This window comes from Danio rerio, chromosome 4 (genome assembly GCF_052040795.2).
Source record: "Danio rerio strain M-AB ecotype USA chromosome 4, GRCz13ab, whole genome shotgun sequence".
Lineage (NCBI taxonomy): Eukaryota > Metazoa > Chordata > Actinopteri > Cypriniformes > Danionidae > Danio > Danio rerio.
In genome coordinates, this window is record NC_141024.2 from 15,738,967 (window position 1) to 15,761,430 (window position 22,464).

The window sequence follows — 22,464 nt, forward strand, 5'->3', positions numbered from 1 at the left end:
ATTCTGATGCATCTGGATATACTAGACTTAATTATTTTTTCTAATATTTACTGCAGAAAACATTTATATTTACTGTATGTTGTATACATGATAATACAATATTATGATTGTTTTCAATAATATTCAGCAAAAAAAATTTAATAAATGAAAGCTGTTGTAATATCAGTTGTTGGAAAGTATGTATAAGGTGTCATTTATAAGTTCTGTGTTAAAGCTTATAATACTGCAACATCAGTTAAATCATTTCAAACAACAAAATTATTAATTATAAGGAAAGTTAATTATAAATTATAAGGAAATATATATATATATATATATATATATATATATATATATATATATATATATATATAGATTCATCATAATACGTGCGGGTAAATATTTCTATTTGGAGTGCATAAATTATGAAATAAAATATAGAAATACATTAATAGTTAAATTCAAAAGCATAGGTGAATTAAAATAAAAGAGAAAAAGATACAAATTAAATACACAATGTTTTATTGTTTTGCGAGGAGTTTATCGGAAGTTTATCAGGTACAGTAATTATAATGTGCAATACAATACTGCTTAGTCTTTGTTGTATGAATAATTCAATCAAATTAATCGTTAATTAAGTTACAAATAGTACAATTTCAACATTGAATATCCTGCAATGTGATGGTCCAGATGTAGATCCAGACTTCTTTTGGTCAGATATTTTGTATATCATTTTGTACCACAGAATAAATTCTGAAAACAATAATTTATTTTTGCTGATTATTATTTTATTTTTCACTTGCTTTTGTTAGTTTCAGTCAATTTTAGATTACATTTATTGTTACTTTTTCTATTTTATGTCAGTTACCAAAAATGTTTTTTGACCAATAGTTTTAGTTTAGTTTTACTGAAATAACCTTTGGGTAAACAAGGTAAACGATACTTTCAGTATCCCCCAAAGGGATAGTTCAACAGGTGGAAGATGAGTAAATGACACAATGTTCATTTCTTTGGTAAATTAAATTGCGGTCAATTGTATGCAAGTACCCTGAAATGTGTCTGTTTCAAGAAATATTGAGTTTTCTTCTCAAATATTGTTGTGGACCAAGATTGCAATCTGGTTTAACTGAGTGATATTTAGTGTGGACATGGTAGTGCAGCGGTAAAGTGCGTTGATGTTTAGTGTGGCGCTCTTTCAGAGATTTGAGATCTAGTACCAGCATTGGCACATTTTAACTTTGTGTCTCTGCACTCTAAAATATTTAAATATTGTAAAACTTCTAAAAATTATTTCCATATTTACCTTCTATTAACTATAAAATGTCTTTCAGTAAGGACGTTAGTAGTACACAGCTTTATATGTTTGCTTTTTTCTGATATACCTTTTAGTTTGTGCCTTTGTAGCTGGGATCACCTTAAAGATCTAATGGTATTTGTGTTCTTACTTGGCTCAATCAGTAAAGTATGTGTTCTACCAACACAATTGAACGGGCTTTGATTCCCTCCAAAGTTGGGTTCATTTTTTTTTAGCAGATGCTATAATCCAAAGCCTAAAACATCTTAATCAAACATCATCGAAAAAAGAGGCAAGCATTAATGGACTGTAGATTTACCCATATTTTAATTTTGAAAAGGAGCAATGCTTATTTAGTGACCCCTGGAGGCTTATTTACATCAAAGAACTATATCAAATTATATTATTACTTCAGTACTAATTCTCTTGTAATCACAATTGGGTAGATTAGGTCTTAAATTGTGGCGTTTTTAATTTATACCTATTATTCATGTCTTTGTTTATTTTTGCTTCCCTCTACAGAATAAGGCATGCGTTTGGATCATACAGTCAACAGATGCAGAGCTCTGGGACGTTTGGAGTGATCTTCACTGCAGTGATGGGCATCAGCTGTGGACAGGTAAGACCTCATGCTTATTTCTGTTTTGTGCTATCGGTTACCATCACTTCCTTTCTGGAGGGTCACCTCTCTAGAAAGGAAGTGATGGTAACCGAAACGGGAGGAGAAGGGACGGAGGCCCAAATTTTTATAGAGCTAAATTTTTCTTTCGTAAAAAGCAGCATAACCCCTGCTGTACATGGGCCCGTAGGTCAGGGGAGGAACGCTCCATCCTCCCCCTTCATTCACACCAACACTCACACATATCGCAGTGATCTGGCTGGGATTGAACCAGCAACCCCTTAACCCATGGGGCATTGCTCTACCACTGAGCCACAGTCACATACCTGTTGATGTGCTGGAACTTATATTTAACCTTTCAACTGCTCAATAAAGCAGTTAAAGGTAGAGTGGGATTTGAATCCAAATCTCTTTGATGACATTACAGTGCTTTACCCACCAAGCCAAGTCTCTCATCCTAGTGAACGACATCTACAAGCTTTTGATGAGTATGTTGGATTTTTTTTACATAAGAACTAAAGTATGGGATTCGAACTCAGGTCTCCACGATGAAAGTCCAGCATGCTACCAACTGAGCAACTGAATGTCTTGTGTTACTTAGTACTTTATCCAAGGTTTTATGGACAGCATTGTTTTAATTAATATAAGAGCTCTAAGGATGATTTGAACTCACATCTTCCTGATTTGAAGACAAATGATTATCTTCTGCACCACCAAGCTTCCAATGCTTTTTATATTGTTTTAGAGTCTTGTATATTTGTTATTGTTTACATAGGTAAAGAAAACATGGAGACACGGGATATGAACCCCTACACTTCTGAGTCACAGGCAAATTGTTATTCTCTGCACCAGCTTAATATGCGTTGACATATTTTAGAGTATTTTATATGTATATTTTTTGTTAGAATAGGCAAGGAAAACAGGTGAATGTGGGATTTGAACCCAAAGATTTCTGATTGAAAGACGAAGGATTATCCACTGTAGCACTGAACCTATGATACCTTAGCTATTGTTTCAGAGTCTTGTATATTTTTATTTTTTGTAAGCAAAGTTAAGAACAACTGGTTGATGAGGGATTTGAACCCTAAACTTTCCGATTCAAAGCCAGAAGATTACTCACAGCACCACTGAACTTGCAGCACATCAGTTTTTGTTTCAGAGTCTTGTTTATATGGTTTTTTGTTTGCATAGGTAAGGAAAACAGGTGGATGTGGGATTTGAACCCTAAGCTTTTTAATTGGAAGACAAACGATTATCCACTGCACTTGATTTCTCTTTTAGGAGTCTTGCATATATGAATTTTTTGTTTGCATACACAAGGAAAAGAGGTGGATGTGAACCTAAAGCTTTCTGATTCAAGGACGAACAATAAGTCACAACGCCACTGACCTTGCTCCGCATAATTTCTAGTTTCAGAGTCTTGTATATATGAATTTTCTGTTAGCATAGCTAAAGAAGAGATTTGGATGTAGGTTTGAAGTCAAAGCTTTCTGATTTTATGGCAAACAATTATCCACTGCACCACTTAACTTACGACTCGTTAAATATTAGTTTTAGAGTCTTGTGTATATATTTTTTGTTAGCATATGTTACGAAAACAGGTGGATGTAGGATTTGAATCCATAGTGTTTTGATTGAAAGACAATCGATTACTGACAGAACCAATGAACTTGTGACACTCTATTTCTAGTTTAGTGGGATTCACCTCTTCCTCTAAACATACTAAATTGTCATCTCCTCTCTCACTCCAACTTTCGAGATAAATTATAATAAAGAAAGTCGAATAAATGTCTGGATAAATTTCCCTTTAACACTTCACCTTAAATGGTGTGTACAGCCTTGTGCAGATGAGTGGGTTCACAAAACTGTATTCAAGCAATGAAGAGATGGGTTAGTGGTCAAGCACACTGTCTCAGGGTGAGAGGCTACAGTCAGGCGTGGGTTCAAGACTCAACTCTGCCAGCCTGCAGGTTCTTCATTTTAAAGTTTCACTTTGCGCTGAACAGTGAAATATAAGTTCCAAAACAATCCATCTGCAAGAGCCCTGTGGCTCACTGGTAGAGCACTGCAGCACCAACGAGAGGACCCTGGTTCGATCCTGTCTGGAGATGGGGAAAGGAAGAGCTGAGGAGGAAATGGAGCCAGAGAGGAGGAGTCAAGGAGGAAGAGAGGTGGTTGAGGCAGAGGAGAAAGAACAGGTAGGGAGAAAGGAGAACAGTAGAATAAGAAGATAGGAGAGTGGAGTGGAGACAAAGTGAAATAGGGGAGGAAAGTAAAAGGGAAAAAGAGATGCACTAAAATAGGACAGCTATATCATATAGTCTTCATCTTTCTCCACCTGTTCTAGTGTTCCCCTTCTGCTTTTCTTTTAGTATTTTTCTTCCACCATTGCACCTACAGTTCTTACCCAACTTCTCCATTTTCTCTCCATCCTTGGCTCCTCCTCTCTAACTCCATCCATGTCACCACCAGCTCTTACCCATCTTCTCCCTTTCCTCTTCAGCCTCGGCTCTTCCTCTCTCCATCACCTCTCTTCCTCCTTGGCTCCTCCTCTCCAGCTCCATCCACGTCACCACCAGCTCTTACCCATCTTCTCCATTTTCTCTTCCACCTCGGCGCTTCCTCTATCCATCAGCTCTCTTCCGCCTCGGCTCCTCTCTAGCTCCATCCACACCATTTCGAGCTCTTACCCATCTTCTCTTCCTCTCCTCTCTTCCTCCTCCTCTCTAGCTCCATCCTTGCCACCTCCAGGTCTTATCCATCTTCTCTTCTTTCTCCTTGGCTCTTCCTCTCCCCAACTCCATCTCCAGACAGGATCGAACCAGGGTCCTCTCGTTGGTGCTGCAGTGTTCTACCAGTGAGCCACAAGGCACTTACAGATGGAAGTTCTGGAAGTCATATTTCACTGTTCAGCGCAAAGTGAAACTTTAAAATGAAGAACCTGCAGTCTGAGTCTTGAACCCACATCTAACTGTAGCCTCTGACCCTGAGACAGCATGCTTGACCACTAACCCATTTCTTCGCTGCTGTGCATTGAGCTCAGTAACCCCCTGATCTGCACAAGGCTCTACATACAATTTAAATTGAAACGTTAAAGAGAAAATTGTCCAGACTGGCAGAGCTGAGTCTTGAACCCATGTCTGATTGTAGCCTCTCACCCAGAGACAGCGTGCTTGACCACTAACCCATTTCTTCATTGCATAATCAGCAGGCTAGCGCAAAAGCTCCATTGAATATACTAGGGTAAAATAAATGGTCATATTAAAAAAGTATACATTTTTAAAAATAAATTTTAACATTTAATCTAAAGTCAATGCAAGTACTTCTTCAAAGATAATTTATTTATATGTACTTATTTCTCTAAATATACCCTATAGTATATCTATAGACTAGCATATTTAGGATATAATATAATTTAATACAAATTTTAAAAAGATACAGTCCCAGATTTAGTAAAATTTAGTGTTTTACAATAGAAATGGCCACTATTCATATTGAGAGATGTTTTTGTAAAGGAATAATTATTTAATTACTGGGAGTCATTCACACACAACATTGATCGCTAATACTGTATGTGGGTGATTTGATGCAGTGCAGGGGACGCAGACACTTTTCAAATATAAAAAGCTTTTTGATGCAAAATTGATTTTAAATAGCCAAACCTTAACAATATCCCATAGAAAATCTATAGGTAAAACTAAATAGCTAAATAACACACTAGATAATACATACAATTGTAAACCCTGTACAAATAGGTTTCAACAAATGTTAAAAGTTATTGCCTAAATCTTAACGAACAGCTTCATTTACCTTGAATTGTATGTCATTTTGATCACATGGATAATTTAATATTAATTAGATGACGTCATTACTCTGCCATCTTGCCATAACTCAATTGCTGATCATGATTTAGAGGATTGATAGACCTGCCATAACAAACACAAGCACACGCAGTAATTTGCTCCCTTTATTCAGAAATTTGAATCTAATTCGCAGATCAGTTGTCAAGATTCAAAGATCTAGGACATACCAAATCATCTTAGATGTCTAAGTAGGTAAGAAGAACGGACACCAGTCGAGTTTTAATCGATGCTGTCAGAAAACATAACTTTGACCTGAAGCAGGGGATAAAATAAATCGTATTAGTCCTGTTTCATATACAAAACCACATGTTTAGTGTTGTTTCAAGAGTTTACACTTAGCTCATGATTTGTACATAGCTTGTTTGGCATGCTGTCTCGGGAGAGAGCTCTGAGCTCAAGGGATCCTCGAGCCCAGGGCTCCCCCCTTTTGCAGGGCGAGTGGAGATTGAGCTCAGGTCTATCTCAAACTACCCCGCTGCTGAGGCCAAGGCGAACTTCCTGAGAGTAAGACATTATAAAAAAAAGGTTTAGGCTTGTTTTATCTATAATATAGAGCACATTTGGATGGTGGGAGGAAACCAGGGAACCCGGGGGAAACCCAAGCAGACACGGGGAGAACATGCAAACTCCACACAGAAACACGAGATGGCTCAGCGAGGACCCAACACCATTGGTATTCTTGCTGTGAGGCAACAGTACTAGTCACTGGGCCACCATGCCGCCCATTCTGGATAAAGGAGGAAGAAGGGGGAAGGGGGGTTTCTTCCAGACGAAGATAGTTGTAGAAAGGAAATGAGGATATATATAGTGATTAGGGATGCTCAAAATAATCGATTAACCGTTAACCGAAAGGGTGCGTTTGTGACCGATTAATGCTATCAGTTAAACGATTACAATTATTATTTTATATATTTTTAGTTTGGCTGCATAAGGGGCCGATTGAATGCGCCTTTGCGTTAAGAGGGGCATCTTTTGCTCGTGGCTCATCCCAGAGCAGCAGTTTGTGTTGTCAAGACAACTACAGAGAACTTTTAAAGAGCATGGTTTCTGCTATATTTATTCTTACATGGCGGGGAACAAAATGCATCCATCCACGGCTACATACCCATTCAAAACATTCAGTTATTGTTGTTGTTTTTAACAGCGGATTATAATTGCAACAAAACGCATTAAAAGGTAAAAGGATTATAACAGCGCAAACTTTTTTGTAACTGTATAGTGCTGTGCGCTATTGTTTAATCCTTTGTGGTTAAGTGCTGACTGACTGACTGACAGGTGCGCGATGCGTGAGGTCAGGAAACACGCAGAAGCTTTTAGTTAAGATTAACACAGTTTCTATAGTTATACTTTATTTATAGATAAAGTATGACTCTGCATATGATCACTCTATCATGCTGGAGTTTATAGCCGTTTCGCTTTACTTCAGGATGCATTATTGCCGCTCTGAAGGTCTAATCGCTGTTTTAAGTTATCCAGAGCTGTATGAATGTACAAATCTTGAATATCATAATATTATTAAATATTACAATTTTATCAACACAGACAGCAACACTTTTGCACAATCGATACCCAGCTGATTCAGTCGTTTCATAAGGACCGCAATTCTCTTCTTTTTTCCTTGTCAACATATAAAGGCAGTGAGGTGCGCCTTGCGTTTTTGGAATGATAAAAGCACGTTAGCTGTGGTCGGCCACTTGTTTTACTGCAAGACATACTTAACTTTGCGGGACGATAACGTATAACCCATGCCTACAGACACATTTGCCAAAGAAGCAAAATAGAAGAAGAATATTGCTGTTTGAAACAGACGTGTTGATGCCAAAAAAAGCGCTGATGTTGACCTGGATCTGCATCATAAACGCAACAAATAGGCTTTACCTTTTATTTTACAGCTTATAAATCATGTATGCACATTAATGCAATATCATATTTAAACATAAAAACGGTTTACAAACAGTCAACTTATGCGCGCGTGTTGTCTTTTCATCACACAGCGCGCACACTTGAGCCGCGATGGAGAGAAAGGAAACCATCAGGACATAATCTTTAAAATAATGATTTCTATTAAAAATGTAAAAAGGTTTTGTGATTATAATAATACAAGCGGGGTATTAAATATATGCATATTTTCCGTGGAGCAAGCGATTTGAAGAAGACTGCTATTTTATTTGACGGAAGACAAAAATATGATTGGAAAAAAACAGCCTATATGCCGGTTATTAAAAATAATCAGTCAGTGTTTTCGATTTGTAATATAAATTAATTATTTAAGTGGAAAATAATTTAGGGCAGTCCTATTTATTTTATTCATTTTATTTAGTTTATTCTGTTCTTCTGTGCTAAACACTGCAGGTGCGTGAAAATGCTCTGTTGTATTGTTCTATTATTAATATACTAGCATATAAAAATAAATCAGTATTTTATGCAATATTTAATGTGTCAGACACAAAATAGACACGTCAATTTGTTTAATATAAAATTAATAGTAATCTGACCAGTTAACCGTTAATAACCGATTAATGAGCGGTGGTTATCGGTTAGCAAAATTAACCGAAATGAACATCCCTAATAGTGATTTGGGATCCTTTGATTGGAGGATCATAATTAGCTAATGTGGACCAGCTGGGTCAATCATGAGCACATGCTCCTCTCGAAAATTAGTTTAAAATTAAACTTCACTTTGTGACTATCAGAGCAGAAACCATACTGCTGCTCTCTGTTTTTGTTTGTCTCCCTTTGCAATTATACATTGAAATTTCACAGGCGTATGTTGGTATATTAGATTGAAAAAAAGCACTTGGACCTACCCCTCGAAGAAATCAACATCATAGTTGCAAGTGGACAAAAGAGATGGATTAAAACATCAGGTATATTCCCTGACTAAGGGTGCTTTCACACCTACACTTTTGTTTCGGAACGTGTCTCGTTTGCCCAGTTATCGCGGTTCGATTGGCATATGTGAACAGGGCAATCGCGCTCTGTTCCGCGCCAAAGTAATCGCTCCGAGATCGCTTGAATGAGGTGGTCTCGGCTCGATTGAAACGAACCCTGGAGCGGTTTGATTGCAGTGAGAAAGCGATCCGATCCGAGCGCGGTTATATCACAGTGTTTTATGGATATGTAATAGGCTTACGGCTATATGAAGAGAGAATTATGAGTAGGGCCGGAAGTTTCGCAAGTCTCCGGATGCCCGCAAACGAGTGATGATCTCCCGGTAATCTTGCATCTCCCTCCCGGTCCTCAAATAGGCATCGTCGCGCACCCTTCACCCCTCCCCACCGCGTCTCTCCTCAGACACGTCGCGCGCGCGCACCCTGTCAATCACCACCAAACCACCACCTCTCCTGACAACTTAGCGGGACGCTGCAAAATAAACCCTGACACTGACCAATGTGAGGAGAGTTTACTCGCACGTGACGCGTTTTAGGTCTTTTGGTCCGATTAGAAACTTTGCAGTGTAAAAGCCTGAATCGATTCACTGGTGTGAAAGCAGCCTAAAAAAGCTGAATTTTCATTTACATTGTCATTTAGCAGACGCTTTTATCCAAAGCGTCTGACAAGTGAGGACAAGGAAGCAATTTACACAGCTATAAGAGCAACAATGAATAAGTGCTGTAGGCAAGTTTCAGGTGTGTAAAGACAGGGTAAGCAAAACATTAGTAATTTAAAATGTTTTTTTTTTTAGTTAGTGGAAGAGTCAGAGTGGGAGTTGCATATTAGTAAGGAAAGTGGAGACTAAATAGTTGAGTTTTCAGTCGCTTTATGAAGACAGTGAGTGACTCTGCCGTTCTGATGCAGTTAGGTCGTTCATTCCACCAACTGGGCAGATTGAGCACGAGCATTCGGGAAAATGTTTTCTTCCCTCTTTGGGATGGAACCACGAGGCGACGTTCATTCACAGAACGCAAGTTTCTGTAGGGCCCAAAAATCTGCAGAAGTGAGAGCAGATAAGAAGGGGCACAGCCAGAAATCGCTCTGTAAGCAAACATCAGAGCTTTGAATTTGATGCGAGCAGCAACTGGCAGCCAGTGCAAACGAATGAGTAGCGGAGTGACGTGAGCTCTCTTAGGTTCATTAAGGACCACTCGTGCTGCTGCATTCTGAAGAATCTGAAGAGGTTTGATAGAGTTAGTTGGGAGCCCGGCTAGTAGAGAGTTGTAATAGTCCAGTCTGGAGAGAAAAAGAGCTTGAACAAGGAGTTGCGCTGCATGTTCAGATAGGAAGGGTCAGATCTTTCTGATGTTGTAGAGTGCGAATCTGCATGATCGAGCAGTTCTAGAGATGTGGTCAGAGAAGTTTAGTGGGTCATCAAGCGTTACTCACCATTTTGGATGCAGTAATGGTTGCCCCGTCCATCTGGATTGAAAAGTTGTTATGTAGAGTCGGATTGGCAGAAACTTCAAGCATTTCTGTTTTCCTGAGGTTAAGCTGAAGATGATGGTCTGTCATCCAGTGTGAAATGTCTGACAGGCAGGCTGAGATGCGAGCCGGAACCGAGGGATCATCAGGGTGAAAAGAGAGGTATAGCTGGGTATCATCAGTGTAGCAGTGGTAGGAGAATCCATGTTTCTGGATGACTGATCCTTGAGATGTTGTGTAGATGGAGAAGAGAAGTGTCCCAAGAACAGAGCCCTGTGGTACCCCAGTGTTTAGATGCTGTAGGTTGGACACCTCTCCCCTCCAAGACACCCTGAATGACCTGTTAGAGAGATAAGATCTGAACCAATGAATAGCCGTGCCTGCAACACCTAGTGACTCAAGCGTAGATAGCAGGATCTGGTGAAAAAACTGCCCGCTGGCGTATCTGCATATTAATGATATAACATTAAGAAGTAAAATAACATATCAAAATGGTTTTATCTTAAATATAACTTTTCATGACTTTAAAAGCTACTATGAGAATAAGAATGAATAATGTACCACTGTTTGTGTGGCTGTGCTCCCTCGTCCATATTTGACAGCTTAATAATAGTTTACAAACTTTACATTTAGATTTTCTGTCATTACAAGTGGTCATTTTAAGGCCAAAGACCTTCAAATATACATATATTATGTTTGGATGTCAGCCCCAATTAACAGGTACAGTCTGGTGACTGCATTTATGACCAGTGATTGTCAGTTAATGAGATTGAAAGGAATAAAATAGAGATAAATAGCCTAACAATAAAAATAGGCATGAAACAGGCGAGATATAAAAGAGTAAATATAAAATAACTCTTTGATAAATGGAAACTACAATTTCATGCGATAAACAAAAATTCCTGATATTCTTAATGATTTTTCATATGATGACTTGGCCAAAAGAGTAATCAAATTACTGAAAAAAATTATTCACGAGGTTCCAGAAATTCCATGACCTGTGGAAACTGTTAGTTTTAAGTATTTCCAAATAAAATAATGTTTCTTTTTATGCACAATGTAAGTGAATGCTGTAAATAAAAGGTATGACCTATCATTTTAACGAATCATTAAAAAACTGTTAGTGTTTTTTTCATTACCTGCTGATTCTGTATCCAGATGTTTCTCAAGAAGAAAAATGAACCCATCTTACCTCCAGCATCTGCCTATTATAAATGTTAATAAACAATGCCATTAAACAGCATTTTAAAGAGATGTTACATCAGAGGAAGGAAAACAAATAACAAGAAAACATTTTGGATGCTGGAATCACATGGGGCTCTATTTTAACGATCTAGGAGCAAAGTCTAATGAGCATGGCGCAAAAGCATTAAGGGCATGTCCGAATCCACTTTTGCTATTTTAAGTATGAAACATACGGTTTGCGACACAGCACATGGTCTAACAGGGTTGTGCTTATTCTCTTAACTATGTTAGTTATGGGTGTGTTGAGCATAACCTGCATTAACCAATTAGTCTTATCTTACATTCCCTTTAAAAGTTAGTTGTGCCACACCACATGGCACATTTTCTATTTACATAGCGGACTTAGTAAAAGGAAATACTGAACATTTCACTAGTGAGAAAATAGTTAAACCATCTGCAGCGTGAGTATAAAGAACAAGCCTCCTCTATTCGACCTCTATTACTTTTTATTTTACTTTTACTCTTTACCCCTTTACTTTCATGTAATAAGGAAACGGTGTTGTACGCACTCCACTGAAGACAAACATTCGCTTTAGTTATAAAAAAAATATCAATGTCTCCTTATTCTACACAATATAAAGGAATGCTGTAAATAAAAATATGACATTATGATTTCAAAGAATAATTTACAATCCAATGTGAGTGTTATATGTAACGATTACCTGCTGATTCTGTATATAGATGGTCCTCAAGGGGGAGAAAAAAAAGGAACCCACCTGATATACTGCATCTGCCTTTTGTAGATGTTAATAAAAATAACATTTTTAAAGACGTTATATCAGATGGAGAAATCTGAAAATAAATAAATAAATTCAGATGCCAGGGGGTCCGTTCTTCGTACGTGGATTACTCAGTTAGCTGGATTTGGTTATTGACGATTTGGCATGATCCAGGATTGTTTCGTTCTTAGAAACTGATCTGAGAGTTGTTGTCATAGCAACAGTTCTGCTAGCTCAAACCTGCTCAGAAGCAGGGTTAATTCATATAAACAGAATTAGATTGGCTCAGTTCAAGCAAAGATAATACAGAAAGTATGTACCGAATGCTGAATTTCTTACAGTAGTAGTTATATACACTTGGGAAAATACAAATTTTTTAATACTATACGAATTCATAGTTATTAATAAAATAAATGAAGTTATATATTAATAAAACTTATGTAATCTGCACCCTCGAAATGAAAGTACAAAGACCGTCACCTGGTGGTGCAAAGAGAAAGCTTATTGATATAAACTTGACAGTTAATATAACAGTGATTTGATGCTTCATAAAAGTTGCAGACACCTTTACCAATATCAAAATGCTTTTGTAAACATCCAGTTATTCTTTACACCAATTAAAAAAACGGCTACTATGATACTACTATGGGTACTATCATAAGGAAAATCCGCTCTAAATGTAAAACTAAAATTGCTCGACACATAAAAGGGCCAATCATGCAGCCCACAACAAGGTGTAAAGTTATTGTGTGTAATATTTAACAAACCGTTTCTAATAAATTTTATGTAATTTTGCTCACATGGATAATTGAATATTAATGAGATGATGTCATTACGCTGCTGTGCTGTCAGCCAATCGTTACATTGCTGATCATGATTTTGAGGATTGATAGATCAGTCCTTCACAACACATGCAGCGATCTCAGATCAGTTCATCCAGACATTTTAATCCGATTCACGGACGTGTTTGAAGAACCAAATTAGCCAGAGATCAGTAATCAAGATTAAAAGATCCAGTATCTGCCAAATCATCTTAGATCATTTAAGCGAGCTACGAAGAACAGACCCCAGATCCTGCACAACATAAATGAATGCTGTAAATAAAAAGGATAATGATAATTTAAAAAAATAATTTCCAATCCAACATGAGTGTTAAATGTAATCCTTACCTGCTGATTCAGTGTCCAGATGCTCATCAAGGGGGAGAAGAACAGGAACCCATCTGATATACTGCATCTGCCTTTTATGAATGATAATAAAAATACCATTTTTAAAAGACATTATATCAGATGGAGAAATCTGAACAAAAAGAAGACATTTGGATGCCGCAGTCACATGATGTAGTACTTTTAATTGAAGTAAATGAACATTTATTTAACTGCAAGTTTTAAGAATTTTTAAATAAATGAATGTTTCTCTTTATTTTGCACAATGTAAATGAATGCTGTAAATGAAAAGTATGACCTATCATTTTAGAAAATCATTTAAAAAAAACAGCAGGACATGATTTAGGGTTTTGTATATTTTTGTTGTTGAAATAGATAATAGATTACTACATATTGTTGTATTTGTGTGCTAAAATTCTTCTTTCTGTTTCCTTAACAGAATAAGGCATGTGTTTGGACCATACAGTCAACAGGCGTAAAGGTATGGGATATTTGAGCTATATTTATTGCCGTGGTCTACTTTTTTTTTTAATTCAACCAAAACGCATCTAAATATCAGGTGTAAATCTGGGCCAGCAAGACAGAGAAAGATCCACAAAGACTTTTCAGATAGAGAAAAGTAAAAAAATAATAAAACATTTCAGATGCTGGAAGAAATCACATGATGAAGACCATTCAATTCAAGTCAAAGAACATTTATTTAACTATTAGTTATTAAAAAAATAAAATAATGTCTCTCTTTATCCTCCACAACATAAAGGAATGCTGCAAATGAAAATATGACATCATAATTAAAATAAATTATTTACAATTCAACATGAGTGTAAAATGTATCCATTACCTGCTGATTCGGTGTACAGATGCTCCTCAAGGGGAAGAAAATGGATTCCTTTTCCTTTTAATTAAACTGAATGAACACTTATTTAACTTGGTTTTAAGAATGTCAAAATAAAATAATCTCTTTATCCTGCACAATGTCAATGAATGCTGTAAATAAAACGTATCATTTTAAAGAATAATTTACAATCCAACATGAGTGTTAAATGCAACCATTACCTGCTGATTCTGCATCCAGATGCTCCTCAAGGGGGGAGAAGAAAAGGAACGTATCTGATATACTGCACCTGCCTTTTGTAAATGTTAATAAAATACCATTTTTAAAAGACGTTATATCAGATGGAGAAATCGAAGAAAAAAAGTAAAAATTCAGATGCTGAAGTCACATGATGAAGTACTGTTAATTAAAGTGAATGAATACTTATTTAACTGTTAGTTTTAAGAATTACCAAATAAAATAATGTTTCTCTTTATCTTGCACAATGTAAGTGAATGCTGTAAATGAAAAGTATGACCTATCATTTTAAAGAATTATTTAAAAGAACAACCTGAGTGTTTATTCATTACCTGCTGATTCTATATCCAGATGCTCCTCAAGGAGATGTAAAAGAACCCATCTAACCTCCAGCATCTGCCTATTAGAAATGTAAAAAGAAAATACCATTAAACAACATTTTAAAGAGATGTTACATCAGAGGAAGGAAAAACAATCCATTTAATTAAAGTGAATAAACACTAATTTAACTGTTAGTTTTAAGAATTTTAACACAAAATAATGTCTCTCTTTATCCTGCACATAAACATAAACATAAATGAATGATGTAAATGAAAATATGACATTATAATTTTAAAGAATAAATTTACAACATGAGTGTTATATGTAACGATTACCTGCTGATTCAGTGTCCAGATGCTCCTCAAGGGGGAGAAGAGAAGGAATCCATCTGATATACTGCATCTGTCTTTTATAAATGTTAAGAAAAATATTTTTTTAAAAAAAGACGTTATATCAGACACAGAAAAAAATAAATAAATGAAAATAATAACAATAGACATTCAGATGCTGGAGTCACATGATGAAGTACTTTTAATTAAAGTGAATGAATATTTATTTAACTGTAAGTTTTAAGAATTTTAACAAATTAATGTTTCTCTTTATCTTGCACAATGTAAATGAATGCTGTAAATGAAAAGCATGACCTATCATTTTAAAAAGTAATTTAGGGTTTTGTATATTTTTGTTGTTAAAATAGATAATATATTACTGCATATGTAGGTTATAAACAGGCATGTGTTTAGACCAAACAGTCAAAAGGTACAAAGTTATGGAATGTTTGGGTTACATTTATTATCGCGGTCTAATTGACAAAAAAATTAAAATAAATCAACTAACACAAAGGAAGATCCACATAAAGACTTTTCAGATAGAGAAAACTGAAAAATAATAAAACATTTCAGACGCTGGAAGAAATCACATGATGAAGACCATTTAATTCAAGTCAAAGAACATTTATTTAACTATTAGTTATTAAAAAAATAAAATAATGTCTCTCTTTATCCTGCAAAACATAAAGGAATGCTATAAATGAAAATATGACATTAGAATTTTAAAGAATAATTTACAATCCAACATGAGTGTTAAAAGTACCTATTACCTGCTACCTACCTGTATCCATATGCTCCACAAGGGGGAGAAGAAATAGAACCCATCTGATATACTGCATCTGCCTTTTATAAATGTTAATAAAAATAATTTTTTAAAAGACCTTACATCAGATAGAGAAATTTGAAGAAAAAAAGTTAAAATTCAGATGCTGAGGTCACGATGAATTCCTTTTAATTAAAGTGAATGAAAACTTATTTAACTTGGTTTTAAGAGTATAAAAATAAAATAATCTCTTTATCCTGCATAATGTAAATTAATGCTGTAAATAAAACGTATCATTTTAAAGAATAATTTACAATCTAACATGAGTGTTAAATGCAACCATTACCAGCTGATTCTGCATCCAGATGCTCCTCAAGGGGGAGAAGAAAAGGAATGATCTGATATACTGCACCTGCCTTTTGTAAATGTTAATAAAAAAAAAAATTAAGACATTAAATCAGATGGAGAAATCTGACAAAAATAAAGAAATTTAGATGCCGCAATCACATGATGAAGTACTGTTAATTGAATTGAATGAATACTTATTTAACCGTTAGTTTTAAGAATTTTTAAATAAAATAATGTTTCTCTTTATCTTGCACAATGTAAGTGAATGCTGTAAATAAAAAGTATGACCTATCATTTTAAAGAATCATTTAAAAAAAACAACCTGAGTTTATTCATTACCTGCTGATTCTATATCCAGATGCTCCTCAAGGAGATGTAAAAGAACCCATCTAACCTCCAGCATCTGCCTATTAGAAATGTAAAAAGAAAATACCATTAAACAACATTTTAAAGAGATGTTACATCAGAGGAAGGAAAAACAATCCCTTTAATTAAAGTGAATAAACACTAATTTAACTGTTAGTTTTAAGAATTTCAACACAAAATAATGTCTCTCTTTATCCTGCACAATGTAAAGGAATACTGTAAATGAAAATATGACATTATAATTTTAAAGAATAATTTACAATCCAACATGAGTGTTAAAAGTACCCATTACCTGCTGATTCTGTGTCCAGATGCTCCTTAAAGGGGAGAAGAAAATGAATCCATCTGATATACTGCATCTGCCTTTTATAAATGTAATAAAAATAAAATTCTTAAAAGAGGTTATATCAGATAGAGAAATATGAAAAAAATAAAATAAATAATAATAGAAATTCAGATGCCAGAGTCACATGATGAAGTACTTTTAATTAAAGTGAATGAACACTTAATTAACTGTAAGTTTTATAAATTTCAACATAAAATATTGTTTCTCTTTATCCTGCACAATGTAAATGAATGCTGTAAATGAAAAGGATAATTTTAAAGTATAATTTACAATCCAACATGAGTGTTAAATGTAACCATTACCTGCTGATTCAGTGTCCAGATGCTCCTCAAGGGGAAGAAGAAAAGGAATCCATCTGATATACTGCATCTGCCTTTTATAAATGTTAATAAAGATAAAAAAAAACTAAAATATGCAAAAAAAAAAAAAAATAAAAAATAAAAAATCTGAAAAAAAAAAAATATATATAAAATAATGACAATAGACATTCAGATGCCAGAGTCACATGATGAAGTACTGTTAATTAAAGTGAATAAATACTTATTTAACTGTAAGTTTTAAGAATTTTTAGATAAATTAATGTTTCTCTTTATCTTGCACAATGTAAATGCATGCTGTAAATGAAAAGTATGACCTATCATTTTAAAAAGTATTTAAAAAAAAAAAAAAAAAACAGCAGGACATGATTTAGGGTTTTGTATATTTTTGTTGTTGAAATTGATAATATATTACAGCATATGTAGGTTTTAAACAGGTCTTTGTTGTATTTGTGTGCTTAAATTCTCCTTTCTGTTTTCTTAACAGAATAAGGCATGTGTTTGGACCATACAGTCAACAGGCACAAAGGTATGGGATGTTTGGGTTACATTTATTGGTGTGGTCTAATTGACAATTTGTTTTTTTTAAATAAATCAACCAAAACAGAGGAAGATGCACATAAAGACTTTTCAGATAGAGAAAACCAAAAAATAAGAAAACATTTCAGATGCTGAAAGAAATCACATGATGAAGACCATTTAATTCAAGTCAAAGAACATTTATTTAACTATTAGTTATTAAAACCATAATAATAATACCTCTCTTTATCCTGCAAAAATAAAGGAATGCTGCAAATGAAAATATGACATTATAATTTTAAAGAATAATTTACAATCCAACATGAGTGTTAAAAGTACCCATTACCTGCTACCTACCTGTATCCAGATGCTCCTCAAAGGGGAGAAATAAAACCCATCTGATATACTGCATCTGCTTTTTATAAATGTTAATAAAAATACCATTTTTAAAAGACCTTACATCAGATAGAGAAATCTGAAGAAAAAAAAAAAAAGTTAAAATTCAGATGCTGAGGTCACATGATGAATTCCTTTTAATTAAAGTGAATGAAAACTTATTTAACTTGGTTTTAAGAATATAAAAATAAAATAATCTCTTTATCCTGCATAATGTAAATGAATGCTGTAAATAAAACGTATCATTTTAAAGAATAATTTACAATCCAACATGAGTGTTAAATGCAACCATTACCTGCTGATTCTGCATCCAGATGCTCCTCAAGGGGGAGAAGAAAAGGAACGTATCTGATATACTGCACCTGCCTTTTGTAAATGTTAATAAAAAAAAAATTGAAGACATTAAATCAGATGGAGAAATCTGACAAAAATAAAGAAATTTAGATGCCGCAGTCACATGATGAAGTACTGTTAATTGAATTGAATGAATACTTATTTAACCGTTAGTTTTAAGAATTGTTAAGTAAAATAATGTTTCTCTTTATCTTGCACAATGTAAATTAATGCTGTAAATAAAAAGTATGACCTATCATTTTAAAGAATCATTAAAAAAAAAAACAACCTGAGAGTTTATTCATTACCTGCTGATTCTATATCCAGATGCTCCTCAAGGAGATATAAAAGAACCCATCTAACCTCCAGCATCTGCCTATTAGAAATGTTAAAAGAAAATGCCATTAAACATTTTAAAGAGATGTTACATCAGAGGAAGGAAAAACAATCCCTTTAATTAAAGTGAATAAACACTAATTTAACTGTTAGTTTCAACAATTTTAACACAAAATAATGTATTTCTTTATCCTGCACAACATAAATGAATGATGTAAATGAAAACATGACATTATAATTTTAAAGAATAATTTACAATCCAACATGAGTGTTAAAAGTACCCATTACCTGCTGATTCTGTGTCCAGATGCTCCTTAAGGGGGAGAAGAAAAGAAATCCATCTGATATACTGCATCTGCCTTTTATAAATGATAATAAAAATACAATTTTTAAAAGACGTTATATCAGATGGAGAAATCTAAAAATAAATAAATAAATTCAGATGCCAGATCCTGCACAATGTAAATGAATGCTGTAAATAAAAAAGGATAATTTTAAAGAATAATTTACAATCCAACATGAGTGTTAAAAGTACCCATTACCTGCTGATTCTGTATCCAGATGCTCCTCAAGGGGGAGAAGAAAAGAAATCCATCTGATATACTGCATCTGCCTTTTATTAATGTTAATAAAGATAAAAAATGTAAAAGATGTTAAAAAAAAAAATCTGAATATATATATATATATATATATATATATATATATATATATATAACAATAGACATTCAGATGCTGGACCATTTACTCATCCATCACTTGTTTGTGAAGCTGTTTTAGACAACATTTTAAAGAGATGACACATCAGCCTTCAGCTAATAGATATATACCTTCAGTCATTTTCATTCAGGATTTAAACAAATACATTATTAATAATTAATTTTATTTAAAAATGGGAGCTTTCTGGACACCCAAGGTTGCCTTACAACAAACATTAACAGACATACTAAAACAAATGAATAAAACAATCAATAAAAAATAAAACAATGCCAGACAACATTCAAATACATGAGAGGAATTAAAGTACAAACACATCAAAGTAATAAAATAACATGGTAAATGATAATCATTGGAAAGCCTGCATAAAAAGACGGGTATTAGGACAAGATTTAAAAATGTGAAGATTATCCCTGCTCCTTAGGCCCAGGGGAAGAGAGTTCCATAGCCGAGGAGCCAAATCTGTCCTCCGTATCGCCATTCCTGGTTTACTATAAAACACAGATGCAAAAAACAAAACATATAAACAACACAGAACTGTTTTAAACACATCCATTTAATGAAATAAAACAAACACATCTACAATAACTGACTAAAAGACACAACCGTTTATTCTCTACTCTCTGTTTGTTTGTTGACCATGTGCTTTCCAGTTCAACACAATATTTAATCAGTCTTACCACAACACTCGAGAGATAATGCTTCATTTTTAGAAACTGGTAGATATATGCTGCTGGTGGATATGGCGTCGATAAAATCAGCGTTGTTTTTGTAAAAATATACGAGGTTTAAATCTCAGATCTCTTCACCTGCGGCTAACGCGAGAAACTAGACACTGAAGTGCAGTTTTTCCTCCGCTCCTCTAGGCGGCGTAACCGTATTCACGTTCAGAGCTTCTGAATGACAACATTCCGTTGCAAAACAGGAAACCACGTGCAGACCGTTTTACACACAGATGCTGCAGATGACAGCTCACTAACAGTGTTTTAAAAACAACAAACAGCACGTTTCCCAGCTTATCGACACATAATAAGGACGCACTATGTGATAAAGAGTGTCTGGAGTGTCAAACGACTCACCTGTAAGCATAATTCTTCTTATTGCTTTTGTATGTTGCTCCTTTAGTCACTGTTTACTTTATCTGTAAGTCATCATATCGATGGTGTTTTACTCTAAAACCTTGTTGTTTAAAAGGACTGCTTGATATTTGTCAGTTAAGCACATTTGTTGGCAGTTTTATCTTCTGTGAGGGTTTATTAGACTTTGTTTACATTCTGTTGTATTGGTAAACTCACTGACACACCTCTAAAAGCAGTTATTCAGCTTCTGATGTTGATATTGCAAAGCAAGAATGTTGTGTTATTTGTTGTTCTAGTTCTAAAGTCGGTAATGATGTTCTGTTAATTATATATGGCCTATTTATATATTTGTTGTGGACTTCTGGGGGATCACAATTGTGTAAATATTCAAAATCAATTACTTATTTTTGTCAACATTCAAGTTGAGGGAAGATAAGCTTTTTGTTGTTGTGTATGTTCTTGTAAGTTGTTGTTTAAACATAGGTGTGGATTGTGCCATCAGAAGTAAACTGAGAAAAAGATAAACATAGATAAAGAAAAAGAAATGTTTATTATTGATACAGCATTACTGAAGTATAATTTGAGCCTGGACAACAAAACCTCTTCATTTGCATAGGGAAAAGTTTGGGAATAGCTAAGAATTGCATTATATAAGTCAAACTTATCAAATTTTCTATTATTTATAAAATCATTAGAATATTAAGTAAATATAATGTTCCATGAAGATATTTTGTAAATTTCCTGCTGTTAATATGGCAAAACTCCTTTTTTATATTGTCACCTTAGAATTATCTGATATTTTTTTGTCAAAATTGAGTTATACACATATTTTTTATTAAATGACAACTTATTTACATTATGGGATTTTTTTAAATAAGTTGTTTACATTTTAAGAATTTTTATTTGAACAACAAATGTTACACACATACTGTTTGCTATGAAATGCAAAAACATTAAACCTCAATATCTCAAAATCATTCAGAACGCAGATAGAACCTTATAATTCCAAAGTGATGATATCAGTAATATGTATTGCTAAGCACTTATTTTTAACAGCTTTAACTGTGATTTTCTCAATATTTAGATTATTCCCATATATTCAAATAGTTGTATCTCAGTCTAATATTGTCCTATTTTAACGCAACATACAGTACATTGATATGAGGCTTTATTTGGTTTAATGTATAAATGTCTGATAAAAAGTCTTAATTTTTAAAAATATACACTTATGACTGTTTTTTGTGACAAATAAGACTTCACCTGTTTGTAGAATTCAAACCAAAATTGTATAATTTAAAGACAAAAGATTATCATCTGTGTCACAGAGTTCTGAGTAGGGGTGTCAAAATTAATTTTTTCTTTGGTTCACCGCAATGCAGACATGGACAATTTGGTATCAGTTCAGTAATGCTGTTGTTTATCAGTGTCACTCATCGTTGAACAGCGCCAGAGTGTTAGAGGCAATCGCAGCCCTTTCTGTTGAGCGTGTGATCAATCATAGGGGTGTACAAAAGAACTCGCTAGACAATGCTCAGAAAGCTGTTTATTTGCTATAAATACTCATGTTGTTCTGTGCATGTACTTGAGTTTTTAAAGGTACAGTTTACATATCTGACTGTTTTAAAGGACAAAATTGTATAACAAATAATATATAAATATAAATATATTTATAGATTTTAATACAAGAATTGTTGTGCTGTGAAAATAAGAAAATATAAAACTGTATGGAAAGCATCGTCAATGCACCGTGATGCACCGAGATATCGAATTAAACCGAATCTATATGGCATGATAATCGTAACCAAACTGAACCGTGAGACCATTGTAGCTTCACACCTCTATTCTTGAGGCACTTTAGGGTTTTATATGTTTTTGTTGTTGAAATAGGAAAAAAATCACTGCATATGTGGGTTTAAACAGGTTTTTGTTGTAGTTGTGTGCCTAAATGATCTATTACATCTTTTAAATGCATAATGTTGAT

General features: G+C 34.2%; 1 protein-coding gene and 1 long non-coding RNA gene across 51 annotated transcripts in view; one reads left to right on the plus strand and one right to left on the minus strand.

Moving 5' to 3' along the window:
* The window catches only part of LOC147844672 (uncharacterized), a 138,076-nt gene that overhangs the window by 84,579 nt on the left and 31,033 nt on the right, over positions 1-22,464 (plus strand). For 38 of the 50 annotated variants that reach the window (XR_015482954.1, XR_015482970.1, XR_015482958.1 and 35 more), the window contains 2 exons: positions 1,796-1,892; positions 13,684-13,725. Coding sequence is in view for 3 of the 50 variants with exons in the window: in XM_087248136.1 (XP_087104262.1) it covers positions 1,830-1,892; positions 13,684-13,725 (105 nt within the window). In the remaining 47 variants the exon portion in view is untranslated. Of the gene's footprint in view, positions 1-1,795; positions 1,893-13,683; positions 13,726-17,593; positions 17,636-22,464 lie in introns of all 50 variants that reach the window. The other 12 variants (XR_015482933.1, XR_015482934.1, XR_015482935.1 and 9 more) reach the window with 1 other exon arrangement.
* Positions 5,846-15,147, minus strand: LOC141381607 (uncharacterized). Its single transcript, XR_015482992.1, has 7 exons — positions 14,973-15,147; positions 14,649-14,716; positions 14,301-14,372; positions 14,086-14,151; positions 13,248-13,318; positions 11,254-12,151; positions 5,846-10,454 (listed from the first exon to the last, which is right to left on the minus strand). It is a non-coding gene; the product is annotated as an uncharacterized LOC141381607 (long non-coding RNA).